This window comes from Diadema antillarum, unplaced genomic scaffold (genome assembly GCF_040938485.1).
Source record: "Diadema antillarum isolate AM-2024a unplaced genomic scaffold, OU_Dant_1.0 seq00000759_RagTag, whole genome shotgun sequence".
Lineage (NCBI taxonomy): Eukaryota > Metazoa > Echinodermata > Echinoidea > Diadematoida > Diadematidae > Diadema > Diadema antillarum.
Window position 1 is genome coordinate 1351771 of NW_027271650.1, and position 23600 is coordinate 1375370.

At 38.2% G+C, this 23600-nt stretch overlaps 1 protein-coding gene across 3 annotated transcripts in view; it reads right to left on the reverse strand.

Moving 5' to 3' along the window:
* The window catches only part of LOC139738614 (casein kinase I-like), a 111092-nt gene that overhangs the window by 44709 nt on the left and 42783 nt on the right, over positions 1–23600 (reverse strand). For all 3 annotated transcript variants that reach the window (XM_071649229.1, XM_071649230.1, XM_071649231.1), the window contains exons 4-5: positions 10020–10168; positions 2738–2966 (exon numbers count right to left, since the gene is read on the reverse strand). In XM_071649229.1, coding sequence (XP_071505330.1) covers positions 2738–2966; positions 10020–10168 — 378 coding nt within the window. The remainder of the gene's footprint in view (positions 1–2737; positions 2967–10019; positions 10169–23600) is intronic.

Below are 23600 nucleotides of genomic sequence, written 5' to 3' on the forward strand. Positions count from 1 at the left end.
CCTAGCTTCTTGCCAACAATCTCATCATCCCTATCGTCTGTTCCATCGCACTCCATGGCGGATTATCTTTGTATGATCTGTGCTTTGCAAAAACCATCAGCTCTCTAGCTTTTAGGGTGGTTCATAGTCACATGCAAACTTTGTCGCTTTTCTCTTATCTTACGATCAACTTTACCCATGACGACAATTCATCTTGCTCAGATTCCATGACAGAACAGTGACTGAAATTACACGATACGAAACAGATACCTCCACATATGATAACACTTTTTGCTTTGCCAAAGACACAGGTATATCACACAAAGATAGACTATGAGAACACAGAAACACACAAAAGGTGCATTCACATTGAAAACCAAACACAGTGGTACTTTGTGATATAAATGCAATTATAATACTACAAAATATACGGCAACATACATCATGAAACACTGTGGCATTTAGTGCAGTAACTCAAACTTTGCACAAAATATGCATGCGGTATTGAAGTGTGGATCCTGTCACAAAACACCACATATCGAACAGAGGTGTATTTCTATTAAACGTGATCTCACACTTCATCTTTTCTCCCCGTAGGAGATGTGCGCAGTGCTTACCACAAATACCATGGTATTTTGTGTAATGAGAACTGTACCAACAGAATTTACCAAGGTGTCTATTACTGTGCTACTTCGCCAATAAGAATGGCACCAACAAATTACCCAGAATGCACCAAGATAGAGACTAGGACAGCATGGAGAGCAATCACAACACATCTCTATGAGGCACACTAGCTTCGCTGCTGTGCAACTGTCTTTCAATTAAACTGGGGTCATGTAGACAGTTTGAGCTACTCCGTGTCCTGACAGGCCTTGTAACTATAAACCTGCAATACTCTCTCATGACGGAAGGAAGAAAATGGGTGTGTCCAGCTCCATTCACCCATCACTGGACTGAACGGCATCAAAACCTTCACTGAAACAGAGGGTTCTGAGAAACGAGAGTACTCTCGGCTGAAAAGATGCCCCCTGCAACATGTTGTTGTTGCTTTTGAAGAATGTCTTCAGATTCTCTGATCTTGAGCAGATTTTGCCACTCAATAGGTGGTTGAGAGAAATTGTTTCATCCATCTTCTGTCTCACCAGAGTCATCTCCAACCAACATTACAAGATGGCTGCCATAGAACAGTCCACCATCTTAATTCTACCATCTCACAGTGTGGCAGGTGCAAAGTGAAAAGAGTTACCCTTGGTTATAGCTCTTCAATGACCGAACGGTCCTTCATCATGAAATTATCTTGTACTATCGCACGAAATTTGTAATTCAATTTGATCTTTTTTTCTGCATTTCATCAAAAGGATTCTGTATCAATAATTTTTACAAAATCAACTCAGACGAAGGGGGGGGGGGGGGGGTGACAATGAGAAGGAACTCGGCATGGTGGGAAGGTAGCTCACTTGACTTTATTGTGAGCGTTCCCTCTGATGTCACCGCGAGTGTAATATGCTGGATTCACAACTCAATGCACACCACCAGCGGTAACGCTTAACGGGGGGTAAATTCTCAGCCCGGCGTTGACATACTTGAATGATCATTGTATTGACCGTTTGGTAAACATGGCCTGCCTGCTTGGCAGTATTGATGTTTTGCAAATGTCACCGTGTGATTTGAGGCATTTCTGTTCGGTAACATTGTGGAAGACAGTGATGAGTAAAGGTACAAACAAAACAAACAAAAAACACACATTTTTGTCACAAATTGTGAGAAAGGCACAATGAAATACTATGGCCCAAATTCTCGAAGGTGGTACAAATGAAACCATGGTTTAAACCATGGACAAAAACCATGGAGCGCCAAGCATCGCATGGAATATTTTGTTCGAAATCAGTCATTTCGTCGATGAAATGATTATTTTGTAACGAAATGACAACAATTTGTAACTAATTGAACATTTCGTCCACGAAATGATGATTTTGTTAACGAAACGGTCATTTTGTCGACGAAATGACCAATTTCGTAACGAAATATTCCGTGCGACACTTGGCGCTCCATGGTGTTTGTCCATGGTTTAAACCATGGTTTCATTGGACCACCTTCGTGAATTCAGGCATATGTGGCTAACATAGAATCTTGAGCATCTCATCTAGGGATGGAGTATACAAATAGTGCACATCAATGAGGGAACTGGTAAGAATTACCCATGCAAGGTTGGAAGAGTCTATTGCAATGGGTATTTGGACTGCTTTGAAGGTACTCAGTGTGGGTAATTATACTTAAAATGCCTGAACAAAATGATACATAATATTTGTTTTATAAAATGATGTAGATTCTTATGTTTGACAAAACCCATATTTTGGTAATACATGTACATCTATCTTTGCTGTGGCAACTTTTTTTCACAAACACGTGTCATTACAATCTCTTGAGCAGTTCCCTATCAGCACCAGCATAAGCTGACGATCCTTCAGGATTCAAGATACAAAATCTTTTAAAATCTACTGCCATAAATGTATATCAATTCACAGTTTTGATACTAGTTTGTGCATACACGTATGTATCGAATTCTGTTGGCAACAGTTACAAAAAACCAGTAACAAACAATCCTACTGAACTTCACTTTCTTCCAGACCCCTGCTGAAGCCGTAGTTATCACACAAAGAGGTTCCTCCATGAGTGATATGCCAGATGGGGGTGAAGGGAGGGAGAAGGGGAAAATAAGGGGATGGCAATAATAGATTGATACAAACTTCGGGCTTACCAATTCCTAAGTGAGTGTTGATGCTTGCATATCTGGCTGTGCCCGTCAGATTCTTGTTTTCCCGGTAGGCTATGTGCAGCTTGGTGCGTGGATCCTTATACCTCTTGGCCAAGCCAAAGTCGATTATATACACCATGTTGCCCTTCTTTCCCAGACCCATGAGGAAGTTGTCCGGCTTTATATCTCTGTGGATGAAGTTCTTACTGTGGACGTATTCTATCCGGCTGATCTAGAGTAGGAGAAAAGTTGGGAAGGGGTGGGGAAGAGACAGGACTTCGTGAGAAGTTAAATGATGAGACACAATAATGCCAAATAGAAGAAACAGAGAAGACAGATAAGAAACAGAAAGAAAGAAGATGGGACATAGCTAAATAAACACACACAAATATACAGTACTTACTGTACTGTTATCCTTTGAAAAATAAATAGGATGAACTGCTTGGGATAGATCAAAATGAAATGGATCATATTAGGGTCTGTTTTGTTTTTGCTCTTTTTTTTACCCTCACACAGAGACTCTCTTACTGCTTATTTCAAAAATATCAATATCAGTGTTTGTAGTCTTAATCATAACAGATGCTAAAACATTTTTGAGAAGTGTACTTTCATAAAAATCAAACTCTAGACAGACATGTGATACTTCTACCAGACAGACAAATACTTTGAAATCCACTTGATTCATGTAAGCTATCACCATATTTCTTGAGATAACCTATCAGCAGTTCTCAAGGTGAAGCACACAGCAGCACTCTCATTTTGTTTTTACCCTTGATGTCTAGTGGTTACAAAACACACAGCTGAAACAAACAAGGCACAGGCATGTGAATCAAAACTTCTCAGAAAAGAAAAGAAAAACACACGCAAAACAATTATCAGTTTCCTCTGAAGATGACAAAGAACCCTGGTCAAAGATTGTTACAATAATGTTTGCCGTCATTACTACAATACTCCTTGGAGACAGAAATAGTTATGATGGCAGTGGAGAGTCAACAGAGACTCCAATTACATGAGATCTTAAACACAAAGCCCTAAAAAGTGACTTCAGATATCATATTACCCATGATTCTACCCAACTTGACAGTTTTGACGCATCTGCAGATCATCACTTCACTACTGTAGAACTGACGGAAGAAAAACCAAGATTTTTTCTTCTTTCTCCTATTTCAATTTTGGTAGTGAATATATACCAAATGGGTGCTTGTCGATAGGTTGGGCAATGAGTAAGCGGAAGGAGCATCGTACATTAAGCAAGTATTCCAACAAGGCACTCAAAACAAGAAACGTCACACTACTACTGTTTGATTCCGCCCAAGTGCAAGATGGAAGCACAGGAACCCGCCCTAAGCAGGTTGTGCATGGGCAGCAAAAAGGGTTACAAGCAAACAATTTCTGAAATGCCCTGTAAATTTGTCAAATATCTGACTAAGTTGATCATCTGGGTATTCATGTTTTTTTTTTGTTTTTTTGTTTGTTTTTTGTTTGTTTGTTTGTTTGTTTGTTTGTTTGTTTGTTTGTTTGTTTGTTTGTTTGTTTGAGGGGTTGGGGGAGGGTCAGTCTCAATTGACCCAATGTATAAATACATGAACAAAATCATTCAAGGTCTCTGAAAGTTGGACAAGAACTTTTAAGGTATTGCCCTTGGATTTTTGACGAAATCATTTCATTTGTTTTTCAGTCAAGTCATAATCTGTATATTTTGCAAAATTCATTACTTTACACATGTGACTTTATCAGGGCAATGTCTAGAAAAATAGTGTATTAAAAGACCATTCTTGATAATGTCAGTTGAATGTGTGTATGTAGTTATCTCTACAATTCGTATCTATTAAAAGACATGCCAAGTACGTAAAAAAAGACATACCTGTACCATACAAACCAATCTCTACTAATCTAACATATAATAATTCATAACTTCACAAGCTGATTATCAAAAATTCCCATCACTCAGATTTCAAAACTCTGCATGAAATGCTGTCAAAACCAACCCTGCAATGATGGCAAAAAAAAAACAACAACCAACAAATAAGCATTCACCAAAACAAAATTCAATTCTTCCCTTCCCTACAATCCATATTCAAATTCCTCATTTTTAGACATGGAATGAAATATTCCAGCTTTTCTTATCATTACCATTTTTGTTCCATCAATATTGTGGTTTTTCTTTCCACTCATTGGAAATGTCAAAGCTTATCTACAGGCAATACAGTAACCTTCTGTCATGTTATATCATCACTGGATGGTTTAAAAAAGAAAAGGGAATACTAGAATATCACCCATATGTTTTTGACCATCAACAACGGCAGTGTCAAAAACAAAACGTCTGTGGCAGACAGTTTTAGTCCATCTACATAGGCCCTAAGTCTCGTAAACAGATTATACCAAGGTCCTGGCGATCATTATCAGCATTCAGCATAAAAAGGGAGACAAGACTTGTTTTTAACAATTATATTCCTGTTTCATTTCAAGTTCACAGACAAAGGTATCTTTACATGTTAAACAAACACATGTCTGTAAAATTAATTGGGAAGCATGTTCAATTGCAGATGGGCTTCCTGTTATCTTTTTTTTTTCTTTGGGAATGCTGCTTGAATAAAATAAAATATATACTTCGAGAAGCAACAGATGGCATACTGTAAATGATCCCTACTATGTTATATTTAATGGAATTGTTTTTGATAGCTGCTACATAACACTTTCTATGTTAACTCATGGATACGTTGTCCTTGTCTGAAAAACATCGTAAAACAAGTGATAAATACCAGCAATGATCACGATGGCGATGTTATTCCATTATCGCCATTGTTCAGGGGATCGTATCTGTCACTCATGGACAGTGCTTAATCGCTGACAGATAAGTTTGAAAGCTGTAAACATTTGGATTAATCCAGGCATACAGTCATAGTACTGAAGAAATTTTGAAAATCAATCGATATCTACTGTACACGCCATGTATTTCATGGGGGTTTTCTTGTGTGACTTTTGCAAGCAAGGTGCTATTTGCGAATGTAACAACACACGAAAAAAAATCGACTCTAATCCCAACACGAATGTGACGTGTACTGGTACGCGGTACGTAGTACATGAACGATGTGCACAAATTGTTGGGAAGTCCCAATTTACGAAAGATTAGACTCACTAAACATATGGCGTATAAAGTACTGCATCTTTACTGTTATTAACAGTGTAGTTCCAAATGTGATGCTGTATCAATTTACCAGTCTGAATGAGTAGGTCACATAATCATAACAAAATAGGGCACTGATAAACTTGTACCAAGGAAATTATCCCCCATTTATAATATCTTAGTACAGATCTAACCTGTGGTCACAATATAAGGGAGCCACACCCTAAAAAGATCCCCGGACTGTACAATCCAACAATGGATAAGGTAGAAGTGTTGACTTTGTTCCAAAGGATCCACAGACGCTTTCATGGATGTGACGGTATGCAAGGTGAACTTTGCTAGAAATGACTGCATTCCACTTTCATAAAAAAAATGAAATGTTGTAATATTACAATGACCATGATGATAATAATGATAATTATAATAATTATAATAAAAATATATGTTACATAAATTTTCCAGAAGTATTCTTTAAAAAAACCCACCAACAACAGTGCATTAAATCCCTGGGCTCAATGCCATAGACCTTCTAACCTGGCTACTTGGGAGGTTGAGGGAGGTAAAAGGAAGGGGAAAAGCATAATGCCTGGAAATAAGAGTTCTACCTCATTTTTTTTTCCACATTCATAAAGATCAGAGTAAAGGGGCTTTCACATCGGGCCTGTATAGAGTTGCGTCGTGCAGTGTACCAAATATGGTGAAATAAGGCTACATACTAATAAAAAAAAAAATGTCAAAGGAATCGTGAAAAAGAAGTTCTAAGAAGAGGTCTGGATAATTCCTTGCATTTAGCCTCACAGGATTTTTCATCGGATCATGCTCTTAGTAAAGCGTACGATTGGATAGGCAGTACAGTAGGGTAGTACTGCGTAGGCCTAAGTATAAACTACACATTTTCTGCATCCTCTTCTTTATGCTGAAAGTAGAAGAAAAAGTAAAGATGTTGAGTTTTGTCTATCTTGCACATCCCTTTGCATCCCTCTGCATAGTATTACTTAGACCAGTGTAGGCACACAAAAACGGTACACTACACAACGTAACTCTACGTATGTTATACCCGATGTGAATGCTCCTTGACTGAGGTTTAAACCAACGATGCTTAACCGAAAAGACACGAAAGTGCGTGCTAATCCTGTACAAAACAAATGGACAGCGCGCGGTCCTCAAGCATATTACGCACATCACCTGAGACCACTCAAAGACGCTTGATAAACAACAACAACTTCAAAGACAGCGTGTCTCAGGTGATGTGCGTCTTTGCCTGAGATGAGCTGTCATTGAAGTTGTTGTTGTTGTTTATCAAGCATCTTTAGGGGAGTGTAGCCTGAACTCTATTTTCAGATCATGTTGTTACCAAATTTTTATCTCCACAAAATAATCCTTACTACTTTAAAATCTCGTTCTTCAAAATAATCCCCTTAATCGATAAAAAGCTACGACTATAATTCTTTAATCTCTTTAAGATAATAAAAATACTTCTACCTTTAGAAATGATTGATGTTTCTAGGTGTACTGAGTTTGTCCTTAGCTCTCATTTGTATCGTCATGTAGGGTAGCCATTTTGTGTCCATTTTTATCGCGTGCCTTCCTATCTTGTTATCTCTACTATCTTTGGTTTCAAGTCTGTTTAGCAATGAGCTGCATGTGCTCAAGGAGTCGGCACTTTTGTCACGGGAAATACAAACAGTAGTCTGTGCGCACCCATTGTTTAGCTGGACACTTCTGCAGGAAGAGGAAACTAATTGGCCATTATCGATCTCCACGAATATGACTAGACCGACGCATACATTGTTTACGCTCTTGGCAAAAAGTATTTGATGTTTGAAATGTTCCAAGACTCTGCTGCTCTCATACGCCATTTGGGGAAACTGGTGGGACATATGGAGACACTGGTGGGACATGAATATGGAGACATGACATTAAAGTGTACATCTGTACCCTGAAATTTGAATTTGAAAGGGGTAAGAACATGACCTTACTACCCTAGGGAAAGTTCTTGCTCATCACAAAAAGCACCAAAATGTGTAATATGAATTTCTAATATCTGCGTGCGACCATGACTGCTTCATTTGTAGCCAGTTCACTCAATAGTAGCAGTGCATAGCCCTTTGGTGTGTGTACATTTCTTTTGCTTGCCTCTGTGTCTGCGAACATCTTATCAAATGCCGTTTATCAGTATCATCTTGCTTGTTGATACACCTACACTATAAGCGTGCGTCTGCGAGCTGGAAAAGCTATAATGAACATCAAAATTTGAACTGAAAGCCATCACACTACGTGATCGAATGCAATCGCCAATGCTAGACAACTAGTTTTAGATCACAGTGCCTGTAATTTTAGGCGTCTGGAGACTGATCTTCTTAATTCATTATCTCTACACGGGAGCAACCTCAACAATACTCTCAGATTTCTCAGGGACATTACCATAGAGTAAAATACAATGTCAGAAAATCACATTTTTGTGTACAGATACACTTTAAACTAAGCCAGGGATCTCTTGTATGATGCTCAGCTGACCTTCCTTAATTAGTTCTTTTATGGTACATCTCATTTTGATTCATCTTTGCATGTTTTTCAATGTCAATTTTTTATGCTTTACTTGATAATACACCAGAGCACAACTGTAAGACTGCGTGGATGGCTAATGCACAGTATTGAAAGGGATATCTTATTTTAGTTGCATTATCAGGTAAAGTCACTGACCTTTGAATAGTTTGTTTTGGTACTTGATAGGTATCGGAATCCCAATGAATATTGATTCTAAAACTAACATGCACATACTTCTTTGCATGGTAGGATTACTGCAGACCATTTGAACAGGTGAATCTGAGCACCTGACACACACACAGGACTAACTATGCTATGAAAGCACATTATGCCAAGAGGCATTTGTTTACCAATCATAATCAACTCATGAGTGAGAGCATGTGGGTAAATAGCGCATTGACAGAATGATTGATCTCAACTAGAGCAACACAGATCTGAATAAGTTCACCTACATTAATTCATTAAGTCGTAAACTGTACTCTCTCTGTATTAAAAGCATGAAAAAGATATTATAAAGTCAGCAAAGAAATCTACATAATTTCCTACAACAAAATCCTTGACCTTTCACCACAGGTAAATATTAGGAAAAGGGTGGGGCATTTCCCCCATGATAGGGGACTGCTGGTGTTGGGGGATATGACCTCTCATCATTTATTATGGCATATCCTAATGAATGTTTTCTCCAATACTTGTAGACATCATATTAATTCACCAAATGTGTCACTATGCAGACTTCCCAACCTAACTGAAAAATAGGGATGATTTGGGTCAAAAGTAGGAAAGAAAGAACAGTTCCCATAGGAGTGGGTAGTAAAATTATCAAGAAAAATAGGAAACTCCTATTGAAACAAGAATTGAGAATGGTCAAAATTCAGATTTTTTTTTTCCTCCAAATTCAGAATGGTTGGGAGCTCAGCACTATGGTCCACAGACAGTTGACCAGAATGGCAGATATGCGGACAGCATTACAAATGTAGTTAACCTATTTCTATGCCTGCGTGTGATCACCTTAATACAGACTGTATCTCCTACTTATCACATGCCACAGAAATGTTAACTCATTGTTGCTGTCCTTAAATCACTCCTCCTTATCCATACCTGCCCTTTGGTCATGTTACAAATACAAGAGAACAGACTTAACAAAGAATAGAGGCACTTGTATGCGATAGCATGACTCCCGGATATATCTTCACTCAAAAAACAAGAACTGTCTTATCTTTGTAACAAACAACAGGGGTTAAAGCTCTTATCGCCTCTGGGTATGCATTTTGATGTTTATGTCTTGTTATCCAAACTTCACATTGTTGTCATGCTCCACTGAGAACAAATACTTCAGATGCAGGATCACTTGGTATTGTGGAGAAGACAGGATATTTTTCAAGGTTAGTGTTGTGGTTGGGGTGGGGAGGAACTTCACGTTGCCTAGCATTATGCTCTATATCATTGCTACTGTGACAATGAAAACAATCTTTCAATAAACTAAACCAGCATACCTGACTCTGAAGCTTTCAAGAAAGTGCTGAGTTTGCTCACTGATACTACAAAGCACTAAAAGATTTAAACATCTGAGCTTAATGAACTCATTTTCAAAACATGCAATATTTGAGTTACCAGTTGATCAGCCAGGAGTAGCACTGTTTTTAGTGAAAACTCTCTTGAACAGAAGTTGAAGAGGTCTTCTAGACTTGGACCCAGGAGTTCCATGACCATTACATTGTAGTCGCCCTCTGCCCCACACCACTTGACTGTCGGAATACCAACTGTAAAGGAAAGAGAAAATTTGTGAGAGTGCTAATGGTTAGAAACAACTGGTACACAGTCTAATATAAACAAGAATGATACTGATGATCATCATCATCAATATTATCATCATTATCATCACCATGACAACAATAAATATGAGGACAACAGGAATCAGTCCCAAGCATTTTAATCACATAGGGTGATACCATACTTCAACAATTCCTAGAGTTGTCTTACAGACAAAAATAAAACACCACACAAACATGAACAAGATAATGTGGTGAGGCAACTAAACAATCACCATCTAATCAACTTTGCTAAACATCTCATTCAAGTTTTTTACAAATACAGTAATTGTCAACACAATAGAAATATACATCATAATTGAAGCAAAAAGACAGTTTACAGTGAATACATTATAAAGGCATGAAGGAAAACAGAATACAGTTAGAATTGTTTGACTGAACAGAGGCACAACTACATTGTACTTGGACCTTGCATATTTTAACAGCTTTTAAGCAGCGCTTCTGCAAATGCAGTCATTGAATTTAAAAAAGAACATGACGCTGGAGAACCTTAGCTGAATATTTACTTAGTAAATAGATATCAAGTCAATGTGCCCAATCAAATGTACATAAAAAGTTGGGAATTTCTTTGAAGAAATGATATCAATGCTGCTCCAAGATATTGATCTGAATGATACAAAATGTTTGTGGTGATAGAAAGATGCGATGAAGATGATCTTAACCCTAGAATTTTGTGTATCATTATTAAAATCATTCAATAAATTTTCACTGACTGAAGAACTGAAAATAGAATGAAGTGAGAACAGGAAAGTTAGCATACAGATAGGAGCTGACCGTACAGAAGGGTACAGATATGAAAAATCATTACAAAAATAACAGAACAGCAATTAAGATGGGGGGGGAGAGGAACAGATAATGTTTTATGAATCATATGTTACCACTGGTTTATTTGAACTATCCAATTTAAATTCTCAGGCAGTGAAACATTCATAGTGTAGTGAAATTATTGAAAGACCACAAAAAAAAAAAAAATGCAGAAATTCGAGACCACAAGCAGGGCTGTGAAGGCGCACTGCACAGGGCTGGCTACAGCAGCTCAAATACTTTCTCCGCCAGAAGAAAACACCTGACAAATGCATCGGGTGTTTGGGTTGGGTCACAGGAGTCTCTCAATAGGCTTTTCTGCATCTGGGCGGCGGTAGGTAGAAGTGGCCTGAGATGAACTTGGCATGAACTCTCAGGCACTCTGTGACTAGTGGGGGTTTTAGATTACAACACATTGGGGGGGGGGGGGGGGGGGGGGGGGGGGGGGAGGCATTGATGATGGGGGGGGGGAGGATTTTGATGCCCATACTGGCTCACTCAGGCTGGGTGGGTTGTCGTGGCAGCAAGCCCTGCTGTACTGGCACACTTTGTTCTCTCCAGACATGTACGTCATAATGCTCTTGTGGAGGTACACGTAATTAAATTGTGAAAGCCATATCTTGCACAAAGCAGCAAATCTCAGTAGCCACGGGTGCACATTTCTATGGTAAGATCAGCATACGATGCAAATGTATTCCCCTGAGTAGAATAAGATATATCAATACATCCCAATATATGCAAAGAGGCACGCACCTTATGTGCCAAATCTCTATAAACTGAAGTTCTCCAAAAGATATGACAGTGTTCTGAATCAATGTTCATTTATGTTTCTAAGTAAAAGAACATACATTGTAGAGGTAGAAGCCTTTTGTTACATAATCTGTATATCAGAGCTACCAAGTCTCACGCATTCTGCGTGAGACTCAAGCATCTAGGGGCCATCTCACGATCTCACGCATGACACCCATTTTTCTCACGCATCGGGCGAAGTCTGCAACTTGGGCCTATAATAATGAGCATAGCTCAAAAGATTAAAGTGATAGTTGCAATTGAAGGTATATTTCCCTTTTGTCTTTCAAAATAAGTAAAAAATAGTCACTTAAGTATGCACCTGATCGCACTAATAAGAGCTGAAAATTGAAAAAGCTCCCTACCGTGGGAGGCCACAGGGGGGGAAACCCCTCTCACACCCTCGCTCGCGCGCACATTCGCATGCCGAGATGCCGAGTCACGAAAATCTAACTCATAAAATTTTTTTGAACTTGGCATCCCTGGTATATTAATCTATCTCTTGTATATTTACATGACAATATGTGCATGTGCGTGTGTGTGTGTATACACATTCGAAGTACAGTGTATGAACACAAATGGTTCAGTTGGCATGAGGGTTCTGCCTTGTAAGAGTCTCCATTACCTCGAGGATGGCAAAACAGCCTGAAATCTTCTGATTCAGGGCAGTGAGCCCAGAGATTATGAGCGCACATTTACTGGCTCGTGCTTCAGACTGTTCCACTCACTGCAGATAATGGCCATGCGAAAAGGAATGTCTCTTCATGTAAAGGTTGTGACTACTGTAGCATCCTGCTGCAACTGTTATCATATAATATATGATACTGTATTAAGCCTTCTGGCCTTCATATCTTTTAGTGCTCTGGTTTGTAAGACATCCTTGGGAATAAAATGTAATGGAGTCTCATATAAAAGTACATGATATCACAACAAGTGTATGGGCATGTCAACATGGTTCACATTTACTGTTAGACTAATAATGTGGTAGAGGTATATTGCAGTTACCCACTTGCAAACCTACATTTTGTATACAAGTATTTTTTCTTTACTTTTTTTTTAGGGGAAGGAGGTGGAAAATCAGTAACGTATAATCAAACTATGAATCTTGCACTGTCTCACTTTGGGACACAAACAGGATAGCTCGACATTAATGGCCCTTTGACATTCAATTAAATAACCACATCTGTATATGGAATTTGCTCGGAGGGAAATTCTCTTCAATGCAAAGCAGTATATGAACAGTTAAAGATGATAGTAAATTAATTTTAAATCTTGATATTGCATATCTCAAATAACAATTAGATATATACCCTAAACAGTATTGTTAGATGGTTAGATATGTACATGTACTTGCACATTAACTGAATTTGGGTATGAAAATGATTCACAAATGTACACAATATTGTACATTCAGTGCTAAGGTCTGAAGAAATTGATTGAGCAATAGCCTACCACTTGTTCAATGAAATCACTGCAGTAGGCCCTACATACTTCAAAAGTGTATCAATTCAGGATCTGCTTAAGTTAGCAGATTTTGTTGACGGAGTACAATCAAATATCACTTAGGTATACAAGCCTTGGTTATATTTAATGTTTGATTGTATTTTGAAATTTTGAGACTTTGTCAATTAGATTGTGGCTTTTCAAAAACTAACAGCCATGTCAGGACAAACTCAAGAGAATGCTTGTGAGAGCAAATCTTGATTTCCCCGAGTATCCCTGTGTACATCTATTGCACCATTGCGTCTGCCACTCCTTGAGCTCTACATCCTGACTATAGGCCCCTATGCTAAATCACACATGGAACTATAAACCCATAATTGAGATCCTCACTTGCCACCTACTGCAGTTGCAACATGGCTCACTGCACAGTCTGACATTCCTTCACAAAGGCTTGAGAGAAGACTACACAGTTCTCCATGCACTGAAAGATTTCCATATTTGTGGTCATTTCTGCCTGACCCACTCAAACGGCCCAGTGTACCACAAAAATTGACCCAGTATCTCCTGCTGTTTCTGCTATGTAAAGAAGCAAGGATATGATTCCTGCATAAATATTTATTGTAACGGTAAACCCTTGCAGAAACTGCCTTGAATAAACTTGAACCCAATTATTTCACATAAAGTGAGAAATTGAAGTAGCTGGCAGCTTTGAGAAATCTCCAATTCAGTAGAATGCAATGGCTGTATAAGTGGTATTTGTAAGTGTCACAAAGTAATATGTTTGCAAATATTTTGTTACTTGTTCTTAAAGGTACTATTGCAAAATTGAGAGCACTACACTTTCTCACAAAGTCCAACAAGACTCAGCTATTCTATGGTTTACAGGCCTACAGAGAGTGTGAAATACTGTAAAACATGATATATTCGCGGCATGAAATTTTCGCGAATTGGAGCCGACAGCCTTTTTCGTGGCATGAAATTTTCTCGAATTGCTACTGGCATTCACTGCATGTAGTGTATACAAAAGCTTTCACATGCATTTTAATTTCGCGAATTTTGGCGCTCGCGAAATTCGCGAAATTAAAATGCATGCGAAGATTCCTTGTTTTACAGTAGAATGCACCACAGATGTAATACCATTAAGAGAACTAAAACAACAAAAAATGACTTTAAAAAAATTGTGACACATGAAATCTAGTAAGTCAGAGCAATGCATCAGCTAAATTTTGAGCAAAATAAAGAGCAAAGTAAAGTTGAGCAAAATGTGAAAGCATTACACAACTTCTGTATAGTTCAATTTTTTTTAAAAATAAATTACAAATTCAAGTTACAATCTTTCAGACTGCTGTTCCATTTTTTTTTTTGTCCAATACAGGAACTCTAATGACTCCAATACTATTCCATGATTAAAATTCACGCTGTAAGATTTTGCTGTGATGTGACTACTCTTTAGGGTGCTACATACAATATAAAACATTTTTTTTTTTCACCACTTGCCTGGTTGGGCAAGCAGATTTGCAAATTGTTGCAGAACACTTGCCCGAACATGAATTTTAATTGCTCACAGAGAAATTTCAAAATATAAGAAATTATAAAGAAAATCATGTGTAATTCAAGGGTATAATAAAGAACGATTAGTTCATAAACAACACACATTGATTTGCACGCTTCAACACATTGGAGTAACAAACTTGGTTCAATCAAGTGATGGCATTGCATTGCATTGGGGCTTCTTCACAAAGTTGCTGAAATGAAATCAAAGTGTGTTGCATCACTAAACAGTCATTATCTTTGGGGCTCTGGTGTCTGTATGGTTGACTTTGTGGGTTTGTAGGGGTGGGAAAAAGTGGAAAAAGGAGGCTTCAAAACTTTTTGCTTGCCCAATTCAGGCAAACATTTTTTTCTAAATGTTCCAAAACACTTGTCTGATTTTGATTTTCTCTTGCCCCCGGCAATCAGGCAAGGTGCTTATGAAACTCAAACGATATTTCCCTCCGTCCTGTCCACACATTTCTGCAGCACTCAAAATCTATCCTGTACATTTGTACTTTCTATAAATCAGCAAAGCACAATGAATAATCCATGCTCTTGAGCACACGCTAACACAATGGTCAATGGCTACACAGGTGGCAAACAACTTTTGACAAAAGTGCCTACTCATCTTGGGGGGGGGGGGAGGGGGGGGACCCAAACAAGGGCCTACAATTGTACAGCCTTGCTCAACCAACCGCCAGATACTCTTCCTAAAGAAATGATAACTGGAGAACGCAGGTGACCACAAACAAAGTTTTAGCTAAACTGCAGCAATAGACAGGAGCTGAGGTTTTGGGAGTAAATGACCCCTGACGCCTGCCCATGAGCCCAATCTTTGTATCAAAGCTTTGCTTTCTCAAGGTATAGAATAAATGCATACAAAGTGGATTAATCAGTGAAAAACCAAGCTGATTCTAGATCTTCAAATAAAGGTGATTTCCTCATCATAATTCTGAAGCAATTAAGCATTTGGCACACAGCCTTTCAAAAGAAGAAATTTCTTTAGGGGGAGAGGGGAAGGAGGGGAGATTGGAGGAAACTGTCTGGTATTGATATTCAAGCCCAGACGTTTTACTTCTATAGCAAAGAATAAACCTGATTCAGTAGTTTTAAAGACTGGTAACACAGCTTAACTGGGATATCAACAATCTGCATGGTAATCGACTTTAAAAACAGAGAAATAAGCAAAATAAAATCTTAGTATTTCCTTTGTATTGCTGTTCATCAAGTTTGACAACCTTCAATGAATTCCAGGTAACATTTACCATTCTGCTGGCTGTTCAAACATATGAACGATCTTTGTGTGCATGTGTTTATGTGCATGTGTGTGTGCATGTGTGCGTGTGTGTGTGCATGTGTGTGTGTGTATGTAATTACAACATTTAATTTAGCACAACTCCTTTTTTTTTTCATCTTCATAGTACACTTGTATGTGTATGATCATGTGAAATATAAAGCCCTGAAATAAGGCTAGACGAAGATGCTTGAGATCCCCGCTTTTAATTTGGCAAATGAAGGAAGCCGGCATGCGGTGAGTCACTTGGGGCATATTGAAGCACAATAAATGTGTAACTGTACTCGCTTAGCATGCATGGCCATAAACAGTAAGTGGCTGACTGAGCTTACACGGCTTCTACACTTGTATGCAGAAACACCATAGTTCAATTTGGGGAATGAGAATCAATGCGAGGCAAACTTGGCTATATTTTGTTTTAAAAGAAAAGAATAGTTGATTATGCAAATTTCCATATCTTCCTGATTATGAAGAATATAAACATAAACCAATTTTGTATACATTTAAGTAAACTTGTCTTCACTGGCAATCATGTTTGCTTTTAGAAAATAACATGCATTCAAGAGTCTGGGACTTGTACACTAACTTTTTGAAAATGCAATGAAATACTGATATACTAGTGATAGAATCATCAAGATTTCAACAACTTTAGGTAATTTAATTGTCTAGGTATTGCTTGCATATTTCTTACATAACATCCTCTTGTTGTACAGGAGATAAAACAAAAAATTTGAAAATGTTTAGTACTGAAGATACAATGGACATATACACCTGAGTATTCTAAAGAATTGCATTCAAGCCACTAAATGATTAATTGCCACATGTGCATTGTTTGGTACCTTACTGTTTAATGACATCACTGTTTTTATGGAGAAACTTAAAGGTATTGTTTACCATTGGGCGCAGTGATTTAAAAAAATTTTGAGTTGTCATATTAATGTATACGTGTAGGTCAGTTGTATCACAAAACATCCTACCATATAAAAATATTGCAATAAAGCTAAAATATAAGGATATATCACTATTTTTCTAACTAAACCAAAACTGCAGACAGTTTAGTCTAGAAACAATTTTATTATAACCTTTGTTCACATATTGTATATTTAACAATACTTAACATTGATTATACTGATTAACTTTTTTACACTGGTTGTTTCTATCCCTAACTCACATTTTAGGACTATTTTGAAGCACCAAAGCTGTCAGATTTTAGGACTATTTTGAAGCACCAAAGCTGGGTTTTTGTTTCATCTGCAAATGGTAAATAATGCCTTTAAATAAAAACCAAAAATCAAAAGGAAGATAGTCAAGCTGCAGGAACTATTCGGTTTTTGAGGGATGATTCAACTCTTATCTATGAAAATGCAAATTTCATGAAAACAATAGTATCCTGTATCAATGATCACTTCCCTCATTACTGAAAAATGGCTCAACTTTTCACCATGTGTTTTTAGAGCAGAATGACATAGAAAGAGCTCTGAAATAATTGTCATTTTTTTTACACAGCTGACACTTCCTGATTCCTTGTCCTATTATGCTTGATCTCAGCTCCTGCAACTTCCAATGACAGAGTTTAATCCTATGAGTTTTGGTTTGTGTTTCCCTTCAATACTGCAAATGCTAGTTTGTGTTAAAACCATTTCCTGAAGTTCAGATTCCAGGAAAAGGCATAATATATATTGATATCTACTCTATGCCTGACCATAATACAAGCTCCATTGAAGACACAGGACTATTATGAGATCACACAAAATCTTCATAACTGCCCGATCCATGTGTACCAGTCCTGAGTGTACACGTTTTGTTTGTTCCAATTTGTGAACAACAAATGACAACACAGTATTAGACAATGCTGTGAGGCCATGCCTGCTGATGTTGGGCGTGACCCCTCAACTGAGCATTGTAGTGGAACAACTGAGAGCCTTTGTTTAAACACACTCAACACGGTTCCAAAGAGCCCACTCTTGAGTAGCTGTTCCTCGTTGGCAGTGAAGCTTAGATGGAAAGTGCAACGTTATTAGGACCATTCACACAGCCACCTTTAGTCGCAGTTAGGCCTATTTGGGTCGCTATTTGAATCGCAACGCAAAAAAAAAAAAAAAAAAAATTATTTCATGCGTGTAATAATCCCAACTATCATCAAGATTCAAATCGTGATCCCCGCATCACTTAACATGCAATGTTTCTGAAATTATCACGCTTTTGCTGAATTGTCCCGATTATTTACAGTGCGAAATGTGTATGAACTCTCTGCGCAATCGCACCATTTTTTCTTACATCCCGTAATGTAAGGTGTGCGGTACCTCAACCATGCGCAGTGTGGCCTCGCTCGAACTAATGCGATTTGAGTTCTAATTTTCGTTTGTGAACCAGTGTGTCGCAATTTTTTTGGGGGGGGGAGGGGGGGGGGGAGGGGGGGGCCAGCATACGTGTGAACCAGAGTGCCAACAAAAAAAGGGTTTGACCCGTGCTTTTTCAATGTGTGTGAATGAACCTTCTGAGGAGCTGCTCGTCACTGGCTGTGAAGCTTCAACAGTAAAGTGCAACATTTATGGGGGTGGAATTTCTCTGCACAGAGGCCTTTGCATCATTCACCGCTGAATGGAAGCAACCTGGGAGATTTCTGCGAATGCAGTGTGATCACACCATGGCATGTTGTGGCCGTGATCGAGCAGAGCAATATTCATTTCATACGAAATCAAGTCCAATTCAGCTAGATCGGAGATTCTGCAGATTTGCCATGCTCATTTTCTGATGAATAATGTTATCTGCAATCCTCCGGTAATTTATCAATACCCCTATTCCAGACCTTTTTTTTCGGGGGGGGGGGGGGGGGGTGGGGGTAACTCCTAGTGCTAAAATATTGCCTGTCCTCTCACACAAACGTAGAGATGTTACAAAAATTAAATGCTTCCAACCACCATGCATCAGACCCATAGAGATTTTTATGTGCAAAAAGGGCCTGTCATAAACATGTACCAAGTCTGATGAACTTGTATCATATATTGCTTAACTTTTAAGCGGAAATGCCAACTACCTAGCACTTGACCAAACACTTGACTCTGTCTGCCAATTATTCACCCTCCCCATATGATATCCATATATACCAGGGACCTGCACATGTATGCAATTTAAAAATCAACCTTATGTAATAGTAATATGTTCCCTGAACTTTGTTGATCTGTAATCAAATCTACATATGAAGACAGCTACTCTGCCACACTGTATCTATCAAAGAAAATCTGGTAAGAGTGACTGCTAAATACTCTTGCTGACAGAGCATGAACAGACAATCCCATTACAGTAAAGCAAAATATCAAAAAACAGTGCCTGAAATTTTTGTGATTTGGAGCCAACGGCTTTTCTCGGGCATGAAATTTTTGCGAATTGCCACTGGCATTCACGCATACAGGGTACACAGGAACTCTCATGCGCATTTTAATTTCATGAATATTTGCTCTCATGTAATTAAAACACACAGGAACATTTCTGGTTTTGCAGCATGTTAATGCTTGATACTGATAGAGGGATCACTCATGCAGAGTGTGTTGTAATCATCAAACATGCATCCTTTCACAAGTGTTATTATTATGACTCGGACCAAAGACCTATACATCAACCTCATCGAGCAGAAATTTCAAATATTGAACACATAACTGAACATTAACAGATCGCATCAAATATGAAGATAAGCCAGGTGAGAGCAAGACTGAATCAACTTGCATTTTCTTTCTTTCTTTCTTTCTTTCTTTCACTTGCAATACAAGATTGTACCATACTCTCTACACATGACACATATTACACATGTAGAGCGACTTTATCTGTGTCTCACTGACAAGCCATGCCTCAAGCTGTAATTCTGAAACTATCACTTCCGAGGGCAGCTACTTCATCTGCTTTGGCATGACACCCTGTGCCGATCTCAACTGTGCTCCTCACATAACTCCCCAAGTGGTGCGGGGTAGCATACGTTCACTTCCAAATGTCAATGCAATAGGGTCACGTACAGCTATTGCAGTGCATGCATCGTTGTTATGCCATCACCTTCTACCCTGCTCCCAAAGCCCTATCTCGCCCGAAACACAGAGCTTGCCGCAGTAAAACACCTGCCCTACTCCACCCAATACCAAAATAGGTCAGTGAATGACACAATTATAAGGAGCCAAAAAGGCATTAACATATTTCATGCAAAAAGCATCTGGGGGATTCGTGTAACAACCGCAAAAGCTATCCTTGAGGTTTACCTCAAGGCTTGCAAAACATTTCCAACTTGCAATTTGGCAAATTGAGGAGCAAAAGGCAATTGGTCACATGATGTTCATGTAACTGTCTGTTAAAACATCATGCTGCAAGAGATACAAGAAATTTGCAAAGAGCATGAAGGTGTCTACATTCCAGGGCATTTGTGGTACCGTGCCAGGAGAACGAGTTACTCATGTTAATTAATTTTCCAGCCTGATTTTTGCATTAGCCGCATCGCTGGGCTTCAATGATATTGGTAGGGGGTTTTTCTAAGATATGGGCTGTGTGTGTGAGGGAATAATACCTGCATCAGGCTTCAGAGGAAGTGCTAAAGTCTGCACCAATTGGTGCTTAATTTCATTGAATATCTGTCCCTGTATTGCCTGACCCATGCACGAGGTCTTGTGATGTGATGCTACTCACAAGTTCTGGGGAAATGGACCTTGCAAAGAGAATCGAAAAGATGCAGATTCACACTCAAATAAAATACTGATATTGGAACAGTCAGGGCACCATGGCTCAGATTTGTGTAAATTCTCATTCATGGATGGTACGTGGTCAAAATATTTCACACAATCAACGTATCATGAAGTGTACAATGTGTACATATTATATCCAAACACTATTCAACAGTCTTTCTACATTGCTCATTATCATAGCATATATGAATTTCTTCGCTATCATAATTTGAGACAAAAATCATTGCTCAGTTTATAAACAACCAGGTAATGCACTTTGTTTCCCTCAAACTGCCTAATTAAATGTTGCCATACAGACGACCATTTGATCTTACAAAAGCAGGATTAGCCATTAAAAAGAGAGGGATGTCTCATCTGTCTAAACAATACAAAAATCATGAAGATCTAATGTTCTCATCCTAATACAAACATTGAAGAAAATATCTCATGTAAGAAAGTATCTCAGTATGGAGTATCTTAAAGTAGTAACAGTAACAACTGACGGCATTAATGTACACATTGCATAAATTACAGCTTTCTTAAGTCATTCAATGTTGATGGATTTCCTTGGTTCTTTGTTTGGGTATTTTCAAGAGTTTCAGCTGTTTTCCTTTACACAGACACTATGTTCAGGCCCGTTAAGTACATGAATGTATGAACTCAAGATGCAGACAACACAGCACATATGTAGTATTAAAAAGAGATTAAAAAGCAGGGGGCCTGGGAGATGAAACGGGAGAGATGAATAGACTGTGTTTATATGAGGTTCATGTACAATAATGACCAGACATGGGTCCCCAAGTTTAGGATAGTTGTCTTCTCACAGACTGAGGCCCTGGTAATACAATTATATTTCGCTCATGGGAGGGATTTGCAGGAGAGCACAGCAGGCAATTTTGCACTGGGGATAACTGACAAAACCTTACCTTTGAAATATATATCTCATGCCATATAGAATCTGTATGACAAAGATTTGTCTTGTGTCTCACCCAATTTGTGAAAAATGTATGCCTTATATCCCACACCAACTGTGACAAAGATATGCCTTATAGCCCACACAAACTGTGACAAAGATATGCCTTACAGCCCACACAAACTGTGACAAAGATATGCCTTTTGTGCATATGATCTTACACCACTCATGACAAAGATATGTCTATACCTCACACCAACTGTGATAACAATATGCCTTATATTTCACACCAATTGTGACAAAAATATGCCTTAACTATCTCACACCAATTGTGACAGGTCTATATACGCCTTGAATCTCACACAAATTGTGACAATACGTCTTATACCAATTGTGACAAAATTATGCTCAATATCTCACTCAAAACATGACAAAGATGAGGCGTATATCTCACACCAATCGTGACAAAGATATACCACCTTCATATCACACCTATCATGACATATATATAGTGTATATGCCACCTTTTACCTTATACAAACCGTGACAAAGATATGCTTCATATCTAACATAAATCAGGACAAAAGATATACCTTATATTTCATACAAATGGTGACAAAAGTACAAGAGAGACAGTTTCTTAACTCTTGAGAGAAGCATGTTATACACACGTACTATGTACAAGTGCAACTGAGCAACATCACAAAGCCAAATTACTGATGACCAGAAAATATCACATTTGATGTGCTTGTCAGATGCAAGTTATGGATAGATCAGATGAAATTATGGATGGATGAAAAGATGGAAGGATAGATGATTTAATGTGAAGACTCAGGGTAAGTCTCTTGTCATGCTTGAAGTTTAGGGAGTGAACACTTCTCACACTAGAAATGTCGCTATGGCGACTGGTATGCCTCCGCCATAATGCATGATTCTCCTAATAGGTCTATAATACATGTGGACAATGTGTGATTACATTTTCACAAAATTGGCAAAATATTAAAATGACATATTTGTCACAAATGTATCAAATGTCCACCTTCCTTGACCTATGTTTAATTGGATGAATAGGAGAGCATGTATTTGGGGATTTAAGAACTTTTAACTTCGACTTTGACCCTTTCATAAGTTTACGCACTTTAGTAATTTTCAAGGTATGGAGTAAAAGTGCAATTTCTGTATTGAACAGTAAATTGTTATCATTTTCATCTGGCCTTTGATTCATAAGAGAATCACTGTCAGGCAGAACACACATAAATATGTACTAAGTTTAAAGATAACTTGAGCCACTTCCCAGATATGGACAAAGAAGTAAGTTCAGCACTTTTACTTGATCTTTGACCTTTTACCTTCTTGGCAAAAAAAAAAAAAAATTCCAGAGAATATCTAGTGGGTTATACATGCATAAATCAAGTTTTAAAAAATAATCCTGCTGGCATTGCATAAATATAAGGAAAATAGTAAAATTTTGAAGTATTGCCCTTGACCTTTGACCCCTGACCTTTGACCCCACGAACCCCAAATTCCCTAGATAACCACTGCCAGTCAGTACATGCATATATACTTTGTTCCATGAAGATACCTTGAACAATTTCCAAGATAGAGAGAAAAAAGTAAAATTTTAACATTTTACTTGACCTTTTGACCTTTGACCTTTTGACCTTTTGACCTCATGACCCCAAACTTTTACCAGAGAATCTTAATTGGGTAATACATGTATACACTAAGTTTCAAGAAAATATCTTCAGGCATTGCATAGATATGGGGGAAATAGTGAAATTTTAAGCATTTGACCTTGACCTTTTGACCTTTGACCTTGAGCATGTGCACCCAAAAGTTGATAGGCACAACTTCACCCCCTAATACACATACATGCCAAGTTTCATT